Consider the following 24,052-nt stretch of genomic DNA (forward strand, 5'->3'; position numbering starts at 1 on the left):
ATTTTCGCTACAGTTTCAATTATAAAATTGATGTCAATTGCAGTTGAAAAGAGATGAGTACAAATAAATATAGTCTACTGAAAGCAAAAAGTTGAAGTTAATAATTATAACTTTATGAACAAAAATGATAAAAATAGCTTTAATTTAATTTAAAACCAGAGTGCGGCAACCTATAGAAAAAGTTTCGCAGAAAGAGACAACTTTTCTCTGGGAAATGTTGCTCTAAAAGTGACAACTTTTTATAGTAAAAATAGTTACAGTTGCAGTGGATAAAAGAGTGAAGCAGTAACTAAAACTTTTTTAATAAAAAGAGGTTAGTCGGAAATATGTAATAAAAAATGTTTTCATTGAACAAATTAGATAAGAAAAATAACCACTTAAATATTGAAAACCTTGCTTAGAAACCTCCATCTTTTTTCTGGAAAAAGTTGTTCAGAATCTGACAACTTTTCTATGACAAAAGTTGTTCTGATTTTGACAACTTTTCTATGACAAAAGTTGTTCAGATTTTAACAACGTTTCTATCACAAAAGTTGTTCAGACTCTGACAACTTTTCTATAGAAAATATTGTTCAGATTCTGACAACTTTTCTATAGAAAATATTGTTCAGATTCTGACAACTTTTCTATAGAAAATATTGTTCAGATTCTGACAACTTTTCTATAGAAAATATTGTTCAGATTCTGACAACTTTTCTATAGAAAATATTGTTCAGATTCTGACAACTTTTCTATAGAAAATATTGTTCAGATTCTGACAACTTTTCTATAGAAAATATTGTTCAGATTCTGACAACTTTTCTATAGGAAATATTGTTCAGATTCTGACAACTTTTCTATAGAAAATATTGTTCAGATTCTGACAACTTTTCTATAGAAAATGTTGTTCAGATTCTGACAACTTTTCTATAGAAAATGTTGTTCAGATTCTGACAACTTTTCTATAGAAAATGTTGTTCAGATTCTGACAACTTTTCTATAGAAAATGTTGTTCAGATTCTGACAACTTTTCTATAGAAAATGTTGTTCAGATTCTGACAACTTTTCTATAGAAAATGTTGTTCAGATTCTGACAACTTTTCTATAGAAAATGTTGTTCAGATTCTGACAACTTTTCTATAGAAAATGTTGTTCAGATTCTGACAACTTTTCTATAGAAAATGTTGTTCAGATTCTGACAACTTTTCTATAGAAAATGTTGTTCAGATTCTGACAACTTTTCTATAGAAAATGTTGTTCAGATTCTGACAACTTTTCTATAGAAAATGTTGTTCAGATTCTGACAACTTTTCTATAGAAAATGTTGTTCAGATTCTGACAACTTTTCTATAGAAAATGTTGTTCAGATTCTGACAACTTTTCTATAGAAAATGTTGTTCAGATTCTGACAACTTTTCTATAGAAAATGTTGTTCAGATTCTGACAACTTTTCTATAGAAAATGTTGTTCAGATTCTGACAACTTTTCTATAGAAAATGTTGTTCAGATTCTGACAACTTTTCTATAGAAAATGTTGTTCAGATTCTGACAACTTTTCTATAGAAAATGTTGTTCAGATTCTGACAACTTTTCTATAGAAAATGTTGTTCAGATTCTGACAACTTTTCTATAGAAAATGTTGTTCAGATTCTGACAACTTTTCTATAGAAAATGTTGTTCAGATTCTGACAACTTTTCTATAGAAAATGTTGTTCAGATTCTGACAACTTTTCTATAGAAAATGTTGTTCAGATTCTGACAACTTTTCTATAGAAAATGTTGTTCAGATTCTGACAACTTTTCTATAGAAAATATTGTTCAGATTCTGACAACTTTTCTATAGAAAATATTGTTCAGATTCAGACAACTTTTCTATAGGAAATGTTGTTTACTTTCTTACAACTTTTCTATGACAAAATTTGTTCAGATTCTGACAACTTTTCTATGACAAAATTTGTTCAGATTCTGACAACTTTTCTATGACAAAATTTGTTCAGATTCTGACAACTTTTCTATGACAAAAGTCGTTGAGATTCTTACAACTTTTCTCTGAAAAAAGTTGTTCAGATTCTATGACAAAAGTCGCTTAGATTCTGAGAACTTTTCTTTGAAAAAAAATTTTCAGATTCTGACAACTTTTCTATAGAAATAGTAGTTTAGATTCTAACAATATTTCTATGTAAAAAGTGGTACAAATTCTAAAAAAAATTTTATGTAAATAGTTGGTCAGACTGAGATATAGAAAAAATGCTCAGATTGATATAGAAAAAATGCTCAGAAACCAACACCTTAATATAGAAAAACTTGATCAGAAAAATATTGTTCATAAGCTTGGAATTATTGTTCATATGGAAAAACTTAGAAATGGACAACTTTTCCTAAGAAATTGGTGTTCAGAAATAGTTCAACTTTTCTGAAGAAAAAGCTGTTGAAAACATACAACTTTTCTTAGCATAATAGGATTAGAAACAGATGATTTTATATAAAAACTTCCGAATCAGACAATATTATTATAGAATTAGTTGAATTTAAACAGGCATATTTTCTGTAGAAAAAAAAAACATACAACTTATCTGTATTAAAATTTGTATGAAAACGAACAAAAGTTGTTCAGCACCATAAATCATTTTACAGAAAAATATTTTCAGAAAGAGACAAGATGTTTATAGAAAAAAGCATTCAGAAACAAACAGAATTTCTATAGAAATAGTAAACATCTTATCTATATAAAAAATTGCAAAAAAAAGTTCTTTAGAAATAGTTGCTCTAGAATACACAACTTTTATATTCAAAAACTTGCTCAGAAACGGACAGTGTTTCTATACAAAAGACCACATACTGTCTTTAGCTCATCAAATTTAATTCGTGTTATAAACACGCTTCACATTATTAATTTTCTGATAAAATTCTTTACAATTACCCTTAAAATATTCACAATATCAACACACAATTTTCATGAAAATAAAAACCAAATATCACACAAACATAAAAGTTAAAATGCGATTATTAACATTTATAGGATTTAACTTATTTACTGTTTTAACACATGTCCATGTTCTCATAGGCAGGCACACATGTGTTTTTGCCAAATAAAATTAAGATAAAATTTAAATTGACATTTCGAAGTACACAGCCATGTATCTCTAGTATTTGCTGTTGTGGTTTTTGTAAACTTGAAATCATATAAATATTCGGACGAGTGAGTATATACTTAGCACAACAAATAAATTTCCATTTTAACAATACAACTTTATGTGAACTCATGAAGAATATATAAAAATAAAGCAGGAGAAAATAACAATAATGACAACGACAATGACATAAACTTACCGATAACATTAAGTTGAAATGCCATCGAAATTTTTGGTTCCGTATTCACTTGACACTCATAAATGCCGCTGTCACGTGCTTGCGGTGATTTCACATGTAGAGTCCATTCACGGGAATCTTTTGATTCTGTCACCTACAGCGGCATAAATATGAAAAAAAGCAATACGAAAAAGTTAAATATTTAAAACAACAATCTGAGAGGAACAAAAGCAAATGGTATAAATAAATAGAACATAAAAATTTATGCAAATAAAATAAATGAATATGTATTTCAATGTTTTATTTATATGACGAGAACACGTAGAGGAATATTATAATAAAATAAAATATCTTAACGTGACACTTCTTGAGGATGTAGAAATGTATGGAAATCTGTAGAAAATCGCAGTAAACATAACAAATTATTTTAACTTGCATTTGTTAAGATTCAAAGAAGTACAAAAATACGGTAGGGTATGAAGACATACCAGCAGATAAAATCAGTCAGTGGCAGACCATATTTATGTGCACATATGCATAATTATAGGAAAGGTTGCTCAAAAACTTGTTCACAATTCTTTTCCATAGAAAAAATTAGTCAGCAGCATAAAAGAAAAAGTCATAATCTGACAACTTTTCTAAGGAAAAAGTCAGTTAGAAACTGACAATTTTTCAATAGAAAAAGTCAGTTAAAAACTGTCTATTTTTCTATAGTTAGAAACTGAAATTTTTTTTTATAGAAAAAGTCAGTTATAAACTGACAACTTTTCAATAGAAAAAGTTCACAATTCTTTTCCATAGAAAAAATTAGTCAGCAGCATAAAAGAAAAAGTCATAAACTGACAAATTTTCTATAGAAAAAGTCAGTTAGAAACTGACAAATTTTCTATAGAAAAAGTCAGTTAGAAGATGACAATTTTTTCTATAGAAAAAGTCAGTTAGAAACTGACAACTTTTTTACAGTAGAAGTCAGCCAGATAATTTTTGTTACAAAATGTTGGCGGTTTCTTTAGGAAACTGATAATTTGTCTCCTACAAAAGACATTGCAAATTTGACAAAATTGATAAATTTAACAGTTTTACATTTGTTCTCTCTGTCACTGTTTCGTCGTTATATGAAGACAGCATAACCTCAAGTTTAATGTCTTATTGCTCTTTCGTCTTGTTGTGTATTTCCTTTATATTTTGCTGTTTAATTGACCTCATTACATTTTATTTATGATAAATAAATAAACCATCATATAATCATGTATTTTATATGCATGAGCATTTTCTGTATACTTTAATATTGCGTTTTCTGTACAGTTGTTGTGTAATTTTTTTTGTGCAGCAAAAACAGTAAAGGACAAAAAATAATGAATAAAATTGTAAAATTGCATCCATCAAATACAAGCCAAAATACTGAACTGACACGAAACTTTATTATGCACATGTGTGATATAAAAATCCATTCATCCATCATGGACAATTAATAAAATTGAATAATTTGAATATAGTGAAAAAGAGATGAGAGTAAAATGAATTTCATCACCAACAACAAATAAACACACTGACAAAGGCACGTCCTTTAACACATACACACACACTCTCCCATACAGTTGAGCACATCAACATATTAATCGCTAACGTTATCATCATCATGATCATCGTCAGCATCATCATCATGATTATTATTACCGCTGTTCATCAAAGTATGTAAATTTAAGAATGAGTATAGCCGTGTGTGTGTGTATGTAAAAACGATGTAGGTGTGTGTGTGTTTATTTGTGCATGTAAAATATTTTCATGCCTGATGATTGTAATTTTATGTGTGAGTATGGGAGTGTTTGTTCTTGTGAAGTGGGTGTATTCGTTCGTTTATCAAAAAAAAACAAAATAAACAGCAAAAAATAAGTAACGAAATTTTTCATATATTTTACGGCTGTTAAAGTTACTGTAAACAGCAGCTGAAAAATATACACACCAAAAATTATCGTTATTCACTTACCTGAAATCGTTTGTCGGACGTGTAAGTGGCTGTGCCGACAGTCAATATATGCAGATCACGTTTACGTATCCAGGAAACCTGTAAAATATTTAAATATGTTTGATAAACGATTTCATTCCTTATTTTTTCGAGCAAGTACTTTTATTTAAAATATATGTATACATATTACACATTAATATTTAATTAAGAATAATGAAGGTCTTTTAAAAAAACTATTACTAGTGGGAATATTGTAGTTGGTCATGGAAATATTTTTATAGATGTAAAATTAATTTACATTGAAATACAATTTTTAACTTCTGTCTGTAATCAATATTATTTGCGAATTTTTTTATGGAGAAAGTAAAATCTACATACAATTCCCCAAATGATGAACAGGAAATGCTACTCATGACCTTTGAAGAGTTTATTGAAATACATATTTTATTTGAAAAATGTTTTCTTCGAGCTATGGGGGATGAAGGAATTTTAAAGTAAAATAAAGTTAAACAGAGAACGAAACTAAAATTTACAATAAGTTACTCTATAACTGTCAACATTGTCAGAATCTGAACAACTTTTTTATAGAAAAGTTGTCAGAGTCTGAAGAACTATTTCATAGGAAAGTTGTCAGAGTCTGAAGAACTTTTTCATAGAAAAGTTGTCAGAGTCTGTAGAACTTTTTCATAGAAAAGTTGTCAGAGTCTGAAGAACTTTTTCATAGAAAAGTTGTCAGAGTCTGAAGAACTTTCTCATAGAAAAGTTGTCAGAGTCTGAAGAACTTTCTCATAGAAAAGTTGTCAGAGTCTGAAGAACTTTTTCCATAGAAAAGTTGTCAGAGTCTAAAGAACTTTTTCCATAGAAAAGTAGTCAGAGTCTAAAGAACTGTTTTCAATAGAAAAGTTGTCAGTGTCTGAAGAACTTTTGCATAGAAAAGTTGTCAGAGTCTAAAGAACTTTTTCCATAGAAAAGTAGTCAGAGTCTAAAGAACTGTTTTCAATAGAAAAGTTGTCAGTGTCTGAAGAACTTTTGCATAGAAAAGTTGTCAGAGGCTGAGTTACATTTTCATAGAACAGTTGTCAGAGTCTGAAGAACTTTTTCATAGAAAAGTTGTCAGAGTCTGAAGAACTTTTTCATAGAAAAGTTGTCAGAGTCTGAAGAACTTTTTCATAGAAAAGTTGTCAGAGTCTGAAGAACTTTTTCATAGAAAAGTTGTCAGAGTCTGTAGAACTTTTTCATAGAAAAGTTGTCAGAGTCTGAAGAACTTTTTCATAGAAAAGTTGTCAGAGTCTGAAGAACTTTTTCATAGAAAAGTTGTCATAGAAAAGCTGACAGAATCTGAAAAATTTTTTTCACAGAAAAGTTGACAGAATCTGCAAAACTTTTTCAATAGAAAAGTTGACAGAATCTGAAAAACTTTTTCAATAGAAAAGTTTACAATATCTGAACAACTTTTTCCATAGAAAAGTTGTCAGAGTCTGAGCAACTTTTTCCATAGAAAAGTTGTCAGAGTCTGAGCAACTTTTCCATAGAAAAGTTGACAGAGTCTGAACAACTTTTTCCATAGAAAAGTTGACAGAGTCTGAACATCTTTTTCCATAGAAAAGTTGACAAAATCCGGACAATTGTTTCCATAGAAAAGATGACAGAATCTGAACAATTGTTTCCATAGAAAAGTTGTCACAGTCTGAACAACTTTTTCTATAGAAGAGTTGTCAGAGTGAACTTTTCCATAGAAAAGTTGTCATAGTCTGAACAACTTTTTCCATCGAAAACTTGTCAGAGTATGAGCAATTTTTTCCATAGAAAATTTGTCAGAGTCTGAACATCTTTTCCCATAGAAAAGTTTTTAGAGTCTGAACAACTTTTTCCATAGAAATGTTTAATAATGATATATTTTGTTTGCATTTCATTACCTCAAACAATAAATTTGTGTTTTAACGTAGTAGCTATTTGCTATTCATTGTCATTCGTATTTGCTTATTTGATAAAGTCATTATTGCTCAATTTGTCATATCAGTAACCACTAGATTTCAATAAAATTAACTATACAATGCCTAGCATCAGTATCTACGTTGTGTTGTTGAGTTAACCCCAAATTTAATAATAAAAAAATGTTTAACAAAAATGGTTTCAAAACAAAAGCCACAAATTCTCGATCAAAATATTTGAATGTATAGTCAGGCGGATTGACGGATAGACAAACATAAACATTGACGAATGCATATTCAGCACCCACGAGAAGAAATATGTAAGAGGAAGAGCCAACATCCGCTAAAGGCAAAATATTTTCAAAAAACATGATGATACTCTGTGTGAAATGTTAAAAACGTGTTGGCTTCAAACCTCGTCTCTGCGTTTTTGTTTTTATATAAAAAAATTTAACAAGTAAATCCTTTAATTTTAATTTTTAAACGAGATAGAGTTGTATGGCAAAAAAAAAAGATATTAAGCTAAAGGTGCACAAAAAAGAATTATTTACTTGGGTTGTGGTTTGACTTACCGATTTATCATCCAGCCTAGCAACACGACATTTAATTATCGCCTCCGTATGACCAGTGCGTGCTGTTATATTACGTGGCATACCATAGTCAAAGATTGGCATTGAATTTGTGTCGGTATTATGTGCCAGCACATCGATGCCATCTAGCCCCATGGCAGCAGAGTCATAAGATCCCAAACCATTATTATTGTTATGCAGATGAAGATGATTGCCTAGACCAAAGGCATTGCTGCCCACACCGACCGCACCACCGGCAGCAGCTACAAGCATTTCCTCCTCAACAGCCATAAGATTTTGACTGGTAGCAACGGCCACTGTTAGGTCGCCATCAATGATTGAGAGACTTTGAAAGGTGTGATTATACGTGGTTTCAAGTGCCATTCCATGACTAAAGGATGTTGCTTGAGTTGTTAAGTGCTGCCTCTGTTGCTGGTGGTGTTTGGTTTGGTGATGTTGTTGTTGTTGCTGCTGGTCTCGTTCGTGTTGCTGGTAAAATGGCAAAGATTCTGTTTGAATTTGAGGTTGAAAAATATGATTGCTCTTGTCCTCCTCCATTTCATTCTCCAGTGCTTGTTGATGTTGTAGTTGTTCTACTTCTCGACTCGAATAAGACTGCTGCGGCTGATGATGATTGTGTACTTGTGGTAACGGTTGTTGTAGTTGTTGCTGTGATATTTGTTCTGGCGGGTGTTGTCGCTTGTAGTGCCTCTCATTTAACCTACCAGCCGCACTACTTGGCATTATTACTTGTTCTGCTGCCGCCGAACTTGCCACAACGTCTCTTCTTGATACTTTAACTGATGCGGCGGAAGTTTCAAGTACTGGCAACAAAAATAACATGAAAAGGAAAGAAATACCGGAAAACGTTAATTTATTGAAGGAAAAACAGAAAATTGCACAGAAAAACAGTTTTAATAAAATATGAAAAGAAAATGAGGAAAAAACTATTTACACACTTATTTGCTTATTTTGTTGGTAGCGACGACAGCTCATTTCAGTGAGCAACTTTGTGTGCATTTGTGATTGTTTGTAAAGGACGGGCTTTTTAACGCTTCATTCCGTTGTTCTTTGCGGCGCCTTTTAAATTTACTTTTTATAATTGAGCTATTTTTTATATGAAAGTGATTTCTTTACCGCTAAGGAAGAGGAAGGTATTAAATACACTGAAAAAATGTAAGCAAACATCAACATGAGTGTTGGAAGTTGTAGCGTGAAGAGTGAAAATAAATGAAAGACACTTAATCCGCAGGAAAGTTGCCAGATTCTCACTAACTTCATAAAGAGAAAAGTTTTCAGATTCTAACTAACTTCATAAATAGAAAATTTGTCAAATTCTGATAGAAAAGTTGTCCGATTCTGACAAATTTCATCCATAAAAAAGTTGTCAGAATCTGAAAAACTTTTTCCAGATAAAAGTTGACAGGATATGGACAAATTTTTTCATAGGAGAGGTGACATAATCTGAGCAAGTCTTTCCATATAAAAGTTGTCAGATTCTGACTAACTTTTTCCATAGAAAAGTTGTCAGATTCTGACTAACTTTTTCCATAGAAAAGTTGCCAGATTCTGACTAACTTTTTCCATAGAAAACTTGTCAGATTCTGACAAGCGTTTTCCATAGAAAAGTTGTCAGATTCTGACTAACGTTTTCCATAGAAAAGTTGTCAGATTCTGACTAACTTTTTCCATAGAAAAGTTGTCAGATTCTGACTAACTTTTTCCATAGAAAAGTTGTCAGATTCTGACTAACTTTTTCCATAGAAAAGTTGTCAGATTCTGACTAACTTTTTCCATAGAAAAGTTGTCAGATTCTGACTAACTTTTTCCATAGAAAAGTTGTCAGATTCTGACTAACTTTTTCCATAGAAAAGTTGTCAGATTCTGACTAACTTTTTCCATAGAAAAGTTGTCAGATTCTGACTAACTTTTTCCATAGAAAAGTTGTCAGATTCTGACTAACTTTTTCCATAGAAAAGTTGTCAGATTCTGACTAACTTTTTCCATAGAAAAGTTGTCAGATTCTGACTAACTTTTTCCATAGAAAAGTTGTCAGATTCTGACTAACTTTTTCCATAGAAAAGTTGTCAGATTCTGACTAACTTTTTCCATAGAAAAGTTGTCAGATTCTGACTAACTTTTTCCATAGAAAAGTTGTCAGATTCTGACTAACTTTTTCCATAGAAAAGTTGTCAGATTCTGACTAACTTTTTCCATAGAAAAGTTGTCAGATTCTGACTAACTTTTTCCATAGAAAAGTTGTCAGATTCTGACTAACTTTTTCCATAGAAAAGTTGTCAGATTCTGACTAACTTTTTCCATAGAAAAGTTGTCAGATTCTGACTAACTTTTTCCATAGAAAAGTTGTCAGATTCTGACTAACTTTTTCCATAGAAAAGTTGTCAGATTCTGACTAACTTTTTCCATAGAAAAGTTGTCAGATTCTGACTAACTTTTTCCACAGAAAAGTTGTCAGATTCTGACTAACTTTTTCCATAGAAAAGTTGTCAGATTCTGACTAACTTTTTCCATAGAAAAGTTGTCAGATTCTGACTAACTTTTTCCATAGAAAAGTTGTCAGATTCTGATCAACTTTTTCCATAGAAAAGTTGTCAGATTCTGATCAACTTTTTCCATAGAAAAGTTGTCAGATTCTGATCAACTTTCTCTATAGAAAAGTTGTCAGATTCTGATCTACTTTCTCTATAGAAAAGTTGTCAGATTCTCATCAACTTTGTCTTTAGAAAAGTTGTCAGATTCTGTGATGTTCAATATCTGATTTCTTCAAGATTTGTATCATTAATTTTCAAAGATTCACTGTAAAATCATTTTCTTCTAGCCTTTAAGCTTCTGTCATAACAAATCTACTTATGCAAGTCTATCAATTCCCATAAAATACCTTTAGTTTGCTATTTTACCTGCCTTTTACATCATTTTCATTGCGTTGTTTTTCTTAGTTATTTTTTCAGTTAGTTTTCATTTATTCATTTGAATAAACAATGAGGATTGTACAAAGTGTTGAAATTTTTATAAATTTCTGTTTAAGAATGTAAAATAAAAGAGAAGAAATACCAAATACACAAACTTTTAAGTGGCTTTTGTTTTTATAGAAAACTAAATGTTTGAGGGTTTAAAACGATGTTGTTTTAACCCTGCAATTGGCAGTAACGGACGAAAAGTGCAGAATAATTCAAGTGAAATAAGTAGTGGTTAGTATTAATTTGCTGAGTATTGTGAAGGTTAAAAAACCTGAAAATTTTCTTGAAAAATAAAAATAAAGTAAAAATATTTATTAAGACTTTGGCTATTGTTTATTGGCGTAGGGTAGAATAAAGAGTCAAGATGTAAACATTACCGGTGAAAGCAATTGAAGCTATTTGTTGTGAGTTTTTTTACATTATAATTACAACTAAGCTATTGATGTTTTAAAAGTAAAAATATTTTTGCTAGAAATAGAAAATAGTTTGTTTTCTATTGTTTTATTGAAATTTGAGTTTGAGGTGAAATAACACTCAAACTGTATTTTCTTCTTTGATATAAGAGAATTTCGCCTGAAGTCATAATTAAGCCTCTGGTGGATAAAAATAGCATACAATTCGAATGAATTTTATTTGTCGTCTTGTATTTCAGCAACAAATTCTTTGAATGAACAGATGATTATTAAAAAAAACTTCTAAGATTTCTAATTAGTTTTTGATTTAACATCAATGTATTAATTAAACAATTTTTCATTGTTATCTTCTTAAAGTTTTCTTTCTATTTTATGGTATCTTTAAAAAGCGTACGTTTTTCAACTTTAATTTCCTCATTTGTCTTGCTTTTAAGTAACATGATTAAAAATAAGGACATTTTTTCCAATTTCCTTTAAAGCACTTAAAGTATTTTATTTATTGGAAAAATGCTTGAGTGTGTTATATATGCTTGTAAGTGTTTTCAAGTGTTTTCATTCTATTGTAATATCCATTGATTTTTTTTTATTTAATGCTACGATTTCCTTTCCCACACTCCCTATAAGCATGATGATGGCTATAATTATTTGCCATTATCCTTATTTGTATATGTTCTGTATGTATATATGTATGTATGTATATGAATAAGTTTATTCGCGCTATTGTGTAAGTAAGTTTATATTGTAAATGATTTTTATTTTTTTATTTTTCACAATTCAAATACAGTAATGACATACTGTACTTTATTTCCTGTTTAAAAGAAGTGAGATGTGAAAAAAAATCAAACTCAGTAGATGATAATTTAGTCAGTTGTTGGAAAGGAATATTGCGATGGAAAGGGAGACTATTTGAAAGTAAAAGAAATATGCAGCTTTAATTTGTCGTTTTTGTATTCTTAAAAGAACAGCATTGTTCAAAGATATAGAACTATAATACATCTATTTGAAATATTTAAAAAATAATATATGTATATTCATAAAGATTATAAACCAGAATCTGAAGAACTTTTTCTATAGAAATGTTGTCAGAATCTGAAGAACTTTTTCTATAGAAAAGTTGTCAGAATCTGAAGAACTTTTTCTATAGAAAAGTTGTCAGAATCTGAACAACTTTTTCTAAAGAAAAGTTGTCAGAATCTGAACAACTTTTTCTATAGAAAAGTTGTCAGAATCTGAAGAACTTTTTCTATAGAAAAGTTGTCAGAATCTGAAGAACTTTTTCTATAGAAAAGTTGTCAGAATCTGAAGAACTTTTTCTATAGAAAAGTTGTCAGAATCTGAAGAACTTTTTCTATAGAAAAGTTGTCAGAATCTGAAGAACTTTTTCTATAGAAAAGTTGTCAGAATCTGAAGAACTTTTTCTAAAGAAAAGTTGTCAGAATCTGAACAACTTTTTCTAAAGAAAAGTTGTCAGAATCTGAATAACTTTTTCTAAAGAAAAGTTGTCAGAATCTGAACAACTTTTTCTAAAGAAAAGTTGTCAGAATCTGAACAACTTTTTCTAAAGAAAAGTTGTCAGAATCTGAACAACTTTTTCTAAAGAAAAGTTGTCAGAATCTGAACAACTTTTTCTAAAGAAAAGTTGTCAGAATCTGAACAACTTTTTCTAAAGAAAAGTTGTCAGAATCTGAACAACTTTTTCTAAAGAAAAGTTGTCAGAATCTGAACAACTTTTTCTAAAGAAAGGTTGTCAGAATCTGAACAACTTTTTCTAAAGAAAAGTTGTCAGAATCTGAACAACTTTTTCTAAAGAAAACTTTTTCATGAAAAGTTGTCAGTTTCTGATCATAAATATATGTAGGTACCTTAAGCTATTTCCTCGATCACAACTGTGTAACCCATATTATTTATACCTTAAACCACACACTCAATATATGTATGTATAATTTTCAATCACATGTTCACTCATACGTTCATTTACATCTGTTTATCGGTCATATTAAGCAGAACATCCTAATTCTTCAACAAAAAATAATTCACATTTCATCTCATCTCATTTCATTTAATACATGTCCTCTGTCCCCTATTGCTGTGCTTCATCTTTTGCCTTTATACCCATTTACCACATGGCTTTAGGTGGGTGTGTATTCGTTCTATATTTTTGTCATATTGTTATGTTTTTGTTGTTGTTTGTGTTTGTGTTATTGTTATTTAACAATTTTTACACAATTTCATTTGCAGAAGGAAGAAAAATTTCTGCAAAATAAAAAAAAGGAAAAAAAGTTTATTGTCATTGTTGTAAAATTGTAACATGATTGTCGTGGTAGTATTAGTAATACTAGTGCCCATGTAGTTATTGCAATTGTTGTTATTTTCTACCCATGTAGACTGACACAAACACATACTGTACTGCCACACTTATACATACATATTTGCGTGTTTATTAGGGTGGCACTTATTTTGTACAAATGCTGAAAATTTTAGCTAAACTGATAATGTTTAGAGGCTGCACTATAAAAACTATAAGTTGAAAAAAGATTCCATAAAAGCTTTCAGTCAGCTCCTTTCGTTTCGGCCATATCATGTTTTCAATAGACATACAGACGGGCGTACATAGCTATATCATTTTCGAATTTCATAAAGACCCAGAACATATCTGTGGTTGTATGGAAAAACTAGGTAACTCCATTTTTTAAGAAAATTGAGGTAACACCAAAAATTTAAAGTGCGTTTCATTTACTATCACACTGTCAGATCGAAATTTTGATATAGTTTCTGATTTAAAACTTTTTTGTACTTTTGTGGGTCTGCGATAAATACAGTCTACAGTGGGCTGAAATTTTCCACAAAAACTATCTGTTGTTAAGGTTTGTTTGGTATTGAAAATGGATATTTTCGGTCCATGATATCACCTAGTCCCATACAAATGTCCCCCCGGAATACTGATTGATCAGTCATAAATTGTATGATTATGAGACAATCCTGAAACAATGTTGCACAAATTACTTTTAAGTACTCTGAAATTATTTTAGCCCTAGGCCCCTGACAAGGTCATCAGAAAATTACTTACACATTCATAATTGTCTTATAATAACACTGTGCAACAAATGATAATAACACTGTGCAACAAATGATGACTGTTGGGAAAGCACACGATCACGATCTACTACCAAAGGGTATTAAAACCCTATATTCAGCTTTGGGGGACAAAAGCTTCTTTAAATCAGTGGACCTTCAAAAAATTGTGTCATCAGTTTTTGGCCAACAGCTAATTCAGACTTGGTGATACCGCTTAACTTTATATTACAATTATATAGCTAAGAGTCCGCCAAACAAATTTTGTTAAAATTTTTTCCCAAAAAATAGCTTTTTTGTGCACTTTTTTTGAAAAACTAAAAAAATAAATGTTTTTCACAATATAGTTTTGAAGTTATATAGATTTAAATGTTTTTAAGTTAACGGCATTACTATTTTTGCCATTATTTGTTTTCAAACACCGAAATTCCTAAAAGGGGGAAAATGTGTTTCAAAAATTGAGTTTTTTTTAGAAAAGTTTGCTTACAAAGTTGAAATAAATAAAAACATGCTTCAACTTTGGATGCTTGTAACTTTTCATAGGGACGAGATAATAGTTACTAGGTTTATTTTATTTTCTTTAGAATTTTATCGCAAATGTTCGTCATATTTAAAATGAAAATTCGACTCTCCGTAGGTCCGTCATATATAAAATACGAATAATAGATCGAACAAAATTTCAAAAAAGGAAATTACTGGAAATATTTCTTGAACTAAAACAGATAACCTACAGATAAAAGCATAGACCTTCTCAAGGACAATATTTTAAATTTTAGCTCAATGTGAGACTTTTGGGGTCCACCCACTGATCTCCATTCCCCCTATGAAGCTGAACAAAGGTAAATCAACTCGAAAACACCTCAGCCGAGTAAATATTACAGCACAACATAGCAGTGTGGATTTGATCATAATATTTATATTAATTTTTAACAAAATTTGTTTGGTGGACTCTTAGCTATATTATTGTTATATAAAGTTCAGCAGTATAACCAAGTCCGAATTAGCTATTGGCCAAAAACTGATGACACCATTTTTTGAGGGCGCACTGATTTTCAGAATCTTTGGGGGCCCATAAAAGAAAATTGGTCACTAAAATGGACAATGGTAATATACTGTCATGATCGTGTGTTTTTTTGCACTGTTGCACTGTGTAATTAATACCGTTTTAAATGAAGCTAAATCTTTTGTGAGGATCGGTCCATAATAGACCCTGTCCCCCAGTAAAATATTTTATTGTCACATATTGATGGTAGGTAGACCTAATACGATTTTATTGCGATTTTCACTATTCGGTTTTAGGATGACATAGAACAATTCTAGACCTTGGCAGCATCGAAAATCCAAAAACTGCAATATAAGGATCACCTTAATAATCATGTATGTTTGTTTATAATGCATTGAAAAATAAGCATGTGTTTGTAACTCAATGTTTTAAATGCGACGACTTTCAAATAAATTGTATCTGTATATGTTGTTGATTATTTCTATTTGTAGGTGTATGTATGTTTGTGTGTTTGAGTGTGTGTGTTATAGTTGATTTTTTTTTGTGCGTGTCTTTATGTGTTCTGTGTGCCAGTTGTATTCGACTTATTGCATATTTATGGAAATTTGTTTTACAATTTTATGTTGTCATTGTCGTTGTTGTTCTTGTTCTTGATATTGTTACAAAAGTTTTCAAGTTTACTATTACAAACTATACTAGCACAGCTACAAATACAAGCAGTCATGTGTATGTATATTTAGGTACACCTACAAACCCCCCAACCCCTCTTCATATTACATCCTCATACTCATGGCTTTTCCTACTGCTGATGCTGTTGATGATGATGACGATTTGTATGTGTGATACATTTGTTTTTTTTTTTTTTATTTGCATAAACGTGCATACAGACAATTTATAATATATTGTATAGTATTTTGTTGTATTTACAAAATACTTTGCACATACACTGAGAATAATATAGAAAATAATGAAGTTCAGTTATTTGAATGTTGAAATTGTTTTCCTTAACAGACTGTTCCAAATTATATACAAGATTTGAAGTACCTTTAAACCAAGTTGTTTTGCTTTAGATTGCACGTTTGGGGCAAATATATTTATATCTTGTCGTCAAATAAATCGCACGATCTTGTGTTTGATATGCTTATATTATAAATTAAGAAATATACGATTGTGTTCTTTAAATTCAACTAAATTAATTTCCAAATTAATCTGATATACTTTTTACGTAGAAACTTAAACTTAAACTGCAAAAGCAATATTCTATTTTTTAAACTAATAAGAGTTTTTGAACTATGTTTATTGTTTTGTCATAAAGTAACACTTTTTTTGTTTGAAGCATAACAACAATTTGTTTAAACTACAACAATATATTAGGACATTATGACAATATGACTTAATAGCAGATTGTTTGAATCCGCCAGGTATGTCTATCAAATCCATTTGAATTAGTAAACAAGCAAGACTGCTTTATTGCACTGTGCCAAATCTTATACACTTCAATATAAATATTAAAAACAATTTTTTTCATAAATTTAGGTGACAAAAAAATTTTATGAAAAAGAATTTTGATGCAAAGTAGGTGAACAAATTGATGTAGTAGCGGATTTTTGTTTATATATCAGGACGATTGTCTCGATTTTAAATAGCAATCTAAGCAGTTTGGCGGCATCGAAAAGTAGATTTCAACAGGCAGACGGACATGGCAATATCGACTCCGCTACACTCCTCCGAGACATTTTTTCAGATTTAGCAACAAGAAATAGTCAATCAGGGCAAAATCCAGAGCATAGGATGGCAAGGGAGCATTTCGTAGGATTTTTGCCATGCAATGTGTGTAACCGATTGTGAGGAAAAGCGGCAGCCATCTTGCGAATACCTTTCTCATACCCAAGTGATCTTTTAAAATTTAAACCAATGAGCCATTAAACCACAATCTCTCGCACTTTCAATCTCGGATTGGCCAACACCATATCGTGAATTTTTTCAATTGTTTCGGGTGTAGAGTCCTCAACTGGGCGTCCACAACGTTCGGCATCTTCCGTGTTTGTACAGTAAATTGCACAAAAAAATAAAATTGCGAATTTTGACCGCCCCTTCTAAAATTGTTCTATGTATTGTAGAAACACATTGTGTAAAATATTATGCCGCAACGACGCGTCGTTGCCTAGCACTGTTGTTTACATTCATAAAAATGTTATTTGCAGGCAAACATACTTTTTATGAATTTCTATGTTAGGTAAATTCTCTGCGAGTTGTTAAGTTTATCCTAATTAATTTGCCACATAAAAAGGACAATGTAGACATATTATACGTCAACGGATAGGGAATTTTGTCTACTTTTCAAAAATATATATAACTTTTTACAACTAAAAAAATCATGGAATATTTTTTTGAAAAATATGACAAAAAATGTTTTTTTGGAGTTTTTGCAAAGATACAAATATTTAAATTTGAAATAAAATTTGTATTATTGAATATTTTTTAACAAAATTTTACAGTAATATAGATTTTTCGATTTAAAATGAAAAACTGAACACCAATTTTTAAATTTGTAATCAGGAATCAGGAATCCCGCAATTCCCAAAAAAGTGTTGAAAAATCCCAAAAATGGGATTTTTTAGTTTTTAGGCTATAATATCCATACCAGGGGCGGGGTTATCGGAACCCTTTACAAAATAATTAAGAACATATTGGGCCATGTAAAATGGGTTACTATAAAAAATAGGAGTTTTTTGAATTTTAAATTTTTTTTTTAATTTAAAACATTTGATGTAAAGTTAGCTTTTTAAAAAGTACACAATTTTTATACATCCTTTTAGAAATTTTTTAGATAACTTAAAAAGAATAATAGTACTTTTTTCCAAAAAAAATAGCGAAAAATCTCCTTTTTAAAATTTTTAAAATTCAAATACATGTAACTTTCGACTCAGTCATGATTTTTAAACAATTATTTCTATATTTCATACATAAATTTATTGTTAGTCCAACAAAAGAAAAAGTGAGAAAATCGGGAAATATTTGGATCCGCTGTTATCAAAAAACTGGAGTAGGGTGGGTAAAAATGATGAAAATTTAATTTTCAAATGCGAATATCTCCTATGTTATAAGAGATAATTGATAGCGAGGTTTTATGTAGTGCTCGACGAGAAGATTCTATATATGTGATCGTTTTGAAATCGGAACACAGCCGAAGAAATAGGATCGTTTTAAAAATTGAACATACCCGAGGTGTCCTACTTTGGGGAACCCTGGCCGCACCCCCGGTGGACTCATGTGGTCAAAATTCAAAACTTAAACTCGACTACACTTCGTCTGTGCGAGTGTCAAATTTTATTCAAATCGGACTAAGTGTTTAGAAGTTACAGATTTATTTCCCACTTTTATTTTCTCATACCATGCAAATTTTTCAGTTTTGTAAAAATGTTGCCATTAAATAATTACTTTTGCAATTTAATTTAAAAGAATCGAAATGTATACGTAATTGTCGTTCTAATAAGATATAAAAGACAAAAATTGGTTAAAAAATGTTAAAGTTATTAAAAAATCGCCAGGCCATTAACGTGTCTCAGGCCACTAGAACAAGAAATTTGGAAACAAAATTAACATATTTTGAGAAATATTAAAATAAAAGCTTATTTTTATTTAAAATATATCCATATTTACTAGTATATGAGTTTTTGTCTTCGTAGGATACCGTTAAGCTATTCGCAGGTATGACCAACAAAATTTAATTTTTTTAACGGAAGTTTCAAAACTCAAATTTCAAATTTTTTAAAATTTTGTTAAACAAATTTCAGAATTTTTTGATCATCACATTGTGATTTATTTAGAACATAATAGGGAATAAAAATATGAAAAAAGTATGACAATACCTCCCATAGTTTTTCTGTGCCTGTTATTAAATTTTGCGATTTTCGAGAAAAACTAATTTTTGGGCCATATTTTGGCGAATGAGCCGAATTTTCTTACTGTTATGATTTTTAAGTAAAAGCTATTCAAAATATGATTGTCCAGGAATTTTAAATATAGTCTGAAAGTTTTACTAAAATAGGAAAACGCCAACCCTTCAAATTTTTCAATATTTGGAATTTCTCATGGAAAAATAGCGAAATGTTATATATTTTTGCGCCGATTTGATGAAACTTAAGAAAAATATAACACAAAGTCTAGTTTTTACAAAAACAGCAGAAAAATTAAAATTAACCCTTTATAGCACTTGGTGTTAAAATGAACCTCACCGACCACTACGTGATAAAAGACTTAAAAAAGACCCGTGTCTCCCAGTTGTGATAATTTTCTCAGACTCATATCTTGCAAACAGTTCGGAATTTTGATTCAATCTCTTGTCATAAAGAACAAAAATTGTGAACATATAAAATCAAAAACAAAAACTTCATCTTGAAGATCAAAATCGCAAAAAAACTTTAAAAAAGTAATCTAATGAAGGGATTGCCTTTCTGATGATGTAATTCATTTTTCCAAAATCAGTTTTTTATGATTTTTTTAGTTTCTTCCAGTCTACTACATGTGGTCCAATGTGGTTTGTTATTTATTAAGAACACAGAAAAGAAGGACAATTCTGATCTGCGAAACAATAAAATATATAACCAAGAAATATCTCATACATAAACCACATGTTGTGCAAATCGATATGATCCAATTTTGCCAGAATAAACTATGTTATTTTGACTCCATATCAAACATCAGTAACGGTCACTGCTTGATGACCATCATTGTCAAAGAAGTATAATACAATGCTGCCTACATTCACTACTTGGTCAGACTTATTTTCAAAAAGGTATGATTCCATCTCAAAATCCCCATCAAATATAGAACATTCATTACTTTTGAAATTCAGTAAAAACTTTTCTATTATACAGATAGCAAGCAACAGTCATTACAAAGTATGTTATTCAGTAATGTTTTTAACAAACTTAACAAATTTTGTTCAGTGTATTTGTTATCTGCCAACTTTTAACAAATTTAAAATGTATTTATATGAGCATGATGTTTCTGATGATTGTGAACAAAAAATAAAATTGTAATAAATGAAAATAAATATATAGAAAAGAAAGAAAACAATGCAAAATAACGAAAGTAAAAGTTGTAAGGCATTGATTGAGTTGGAATTGAGCTGGGATATTGGAAAATGTATAAATTTTTAAGAAAAAAAATAAAAAATATCGATCTATACCTATGGCCTATAAATAAAACAAACAATACAACTAACTGTATTTATAAAATGTTCGTGTATTGTATACATTTTTCTTATTTTTTAAGCCATGTTAACAATTGTTTAAAATTAAAACCCATGAATATGGTTTGATTATTTCTATACTTCGTTAAGACACCCAAATCTATACAATAGCTCTCAGTAAATTTAAGGGTAAGTAGAACGAACATTTTATTTTTATTTCAATTTTGTTTAAAAAAAATACAAAGTTAAAGTTTAACATGTTTCTGTAAATATTGTGGGAATACATTACCAGCTGATTTTATATATATATTCTCAACTCAGCTCTTATCCATTCAATAAAATAATGTTAAAATAAATTGAAAACTCATGCAGACTATTTGCGGATTAATTGAGATTTATTGTATGAGTATGTTTTAGTAGACAAAAATACAGTAGAACTAATAAAACAAATTTGTAGACATTATAGAAGGAGAAAATGTAAGGAAGGCATTTATACAATTTTATTTAGGATTATAGGTTTTTGTTTCTAGTTTCTAGTTTAAATAATGGGATTAATAGATTTTCTATTGTTATAATAATAAATAAACTATTTGAATTGTTGTTTAGAAGTGTGGATATTCATTTACCTAATATTTTGAGTGAATAGAAAAATCTATAGCTGCTGGTTCTCTTAATTATTTCGACATAGAGGAAGTGGCAATAATAATTTGTATCAGTTGTTTAAAGAGCATAAAGTAATTTTAACTTAACTAAAAGAGTCAACTTTATAAATTAACAGGTGAATATTTCAGGCCAATCTACAGTGAAATGACTTTTTCGGCTCACTCTAGAATGAGTGAGTGGGTATCGTGCCAAATTCGTAAATTTTGAATTTTGATTTGACCCATTCATCCTGAAATGACCCTCAAAGCTGAAGTTGAATTTTTTATTAAAATCAGGATCAATTTCCAACTGCTCCAGGAACCATTAACTGAATTTTGAATGGGTGCAAGACCAAGTTACAACGCAAGACCAAGTTGTGGCCTGCGAAATGCTGAGTTATTGCGAATGAAGTGAAATCGTCTGCCTCGAAGGATTTTCCCGTACACACTCATGGACAGTGGCGAAGTTTTTGTGATTTCTAATTTATCCACCACGTTGAGAATACTCCCGAATAGAATACCCATTTTGATGAAACAATTTTATGATTTGCAAAACAGATGAACTGTCTATCTACTGTCGAAATATTTATTGCTCAAACGTTCTTCAGATAAGAATCCTTTCATCTCTATTTAACTATAAACCAAAAAGTAAAAAATAAAAAATAAGCAACAATAAGGCGCTCCAATAAATAATGCGCTGCATTAATGTTTCGAACAGGGACCGTAACGGCCAAAATTTTTTTTTTAAAACTCTTAAAGAAGAGCTTTAAATAGCCGTCATAAAAAAACTAATTTGAGGAGTTATATTTTTACCGTCAGAAAATAAAACTAAGTTTTATTTTTCCCGTCAGAAATTGAAACTCTCTTTAGGAGTCTTATTTGTCTCGTCCTTAAGAAAAAAAACTCATTTGAGGAGTTTTATTTTCACTTGAGGAGTTTTATTTTTATCGTCAGAAAATAAAGCTAATTTAGGGAGTTTTATTTTTACCGTCAGAAAATGAAAATCATTTGAAGAGTCTTATTTTTCCCGTCAGATTAAAACTCATTTGAGGAGTTTTATTTCTATTTGAGGAGATTTATTTTTACCATCAGAAAATGAAACTGATTTAAGGAGTTTTATTTTTCCCGTCATAAAATAAAACTCATTTGAGAGTTTTATATTTCCCGTCAGAAAATAAAACTCATTTGAGGAGTTTTATTTTTCCTGTCAGAAATTGAAACTCATTTGAGGAGTCTTATTATTCCCGTCAGAAAAAAAACTCATTTGAGGAGTTTTATTTTTACCATCAGAAAATAAAACTCATTTGAGGAGTTTTATTTTTCGCATCAGAAAATGAAACTCATTTGAGGAGTCTTATTTTTCCCGTCAGAAAAAAAATCTCATTTGAGGAGTTTTATTTTTCCCGTCATAAAAAAACTCATTTAAGGAGTTTTATTTTTCCCGTCATAAAGAAACTTATTTCAGGAGTTTTATTTTTCCCGTCAGAAAATTAAACTCATTTGAGGAGTTTTATTTTTTCCGTAAGAAAATAAAACTCATTTTATGTAAAGCTTGCCGCTTGTCAGATCATTACAATTTGTAAAGCACTTTGAATTGCAATTCAATAAATTGTCATTAAAATAAAATCAAGTGGGAATTCGATTTGTTATGTTCGATTCCTATTACCAAATTGTGTTGTTTTTTTTTTCTTAAACAAATAAATTACTACAAACATTATAACAGATATAATCAATAAAGAAAGATACTGAAAAAAGTAGAAAATAAAAGAAAGGAGTTTTATTTTCTAACAGAAAAAATAAAACTCGTAAAATGAGTTTTTTTTTCTGACCGGAAAAATAAAACCCCTAAAATGAGTATTTTTTCTGACGGGAAATATAAAAGTCCTTAAATGAGTTTTCTTATGACGGCTATTTAAAACTCTTTTTTTAAGAGTTAACTGTGGAGTTGAGATAATTTTTTTAATATCACCATAGATTCTGAAAGAGCACGCCAATACAGTATAGGTCTATGTAGACTCTAACATGGAGAGTTTTTGATTTGAAATTGTCTGTATAACCGTTATTTACGGTCCCTGGTTTCGAATGGTGTTTGATAGTATAATTAGTTTTTTAAATTTCTCAAGCTTTCTAAAATCTGTTTTTATTATGTACTTCATGTATAAGGTCAACATTTTGTATATAATACATTTTTAATTTCTAACTAATTGTTATTGCAACAACAAGGCTAATATTTAGTTGAACATAATTGCTCATTATTACTCTTAATAATTTTTTTTTTTAACTACAAGCCTTAGACAAAAGAAACTGTGTCAGGCACAGCAGGATTTGACATATAAACAATTAAAATAAATCAATTAAAACATTAAAATAACCTATCATTGCACAGTTTTATCAAAAGCCAATGTTATTGCAATACACTTTTAAGAATTCTTATTAAACGATTTCAAACTTTCATATAAAATTAATTTATATTTTAATTATACTGTTTCCTTTAACTGTATGCATGTTTATTATTTACAAAAACTTAAGTTTTCTTTGTTAAAGGAATATGTTGCTTTTGATATGGTTTCATAAACACATCAATATAACTTTATATACAGTGGTGGCCACCAATTTAAGACAAATACTTGAATTTTTTTCATCAACTGAATTTTAAGTGCGATAGAGCCAAAATAAAAGGACCTCAAAGGGTATGAAATTTATTATTAATGTTTCTAGTTTCTGAAAAATGTTTGGAAAAATCAGTAAAACATATATGGACAAATTTATGTGGAAATACGTTGACCCACCTCAGCGAACATCCGCTGTTAATAACATGATATGACCGAAACTAATGGAACTAAAAATACGAAATTTGGTCCGAATATTTTATAATAATAAAATTATGAGAGAATGAGAAAATATGTTTATTTAAAAAAAAATTTGTTGTTCAAGTTGTAGAAAAATCTTATGAGTTCATGGTGAAATTGTATGAATTGACACAGTCGAATATAA

The 24,052-nt window shown here is 29.7% G+C and overlaps 1 protein-coding gene across 1 annotated transcript in view; it reads right to left on the minus strand.

Moving 5' to 3' along the window:
• LOC135950432 (uncharacterized) overlaps positions 1–24,052 on the minus strand; it is a 375,778-nt gene that overhangs the window by 58,784 nt on the left and 292,942 nt on the right. Inside the window, exons 2-4 of the mRNA XM_065499975.1 lie at positions 7,758–8,578; positions 5,276–5,353; positions 3,310–3,442 (exon numbers count right to left, since the gene is read on the minus strand). Of these exons, the coding sequence (XP_065356047.1) occupies positions 3,310–3,442; positions 5,276–5,353; positions 7,758–8,578 (1,032 nt within the window). The remainder of the gene's footprint in view (positions 1–3,309; positions 3,443–5,275; positions 5,354–7,757; positions 8,579–24,052) is intronic.

The sequence above is a fragment of the Calliphora vicina genome, chromosome 2 (assembly GCF_958450345.1).
Source record: "Calliphora vicina chromosome 2, idCalVici1.1, whole genome shotgun sequence".
NCBI classification, from domain to species: domain Eukaryota; kingdom Metazoa; phylum Arthropoda; class Insecta; order Diptera; family Calliphoridae; genus Calliphora; species Calliphora vicina.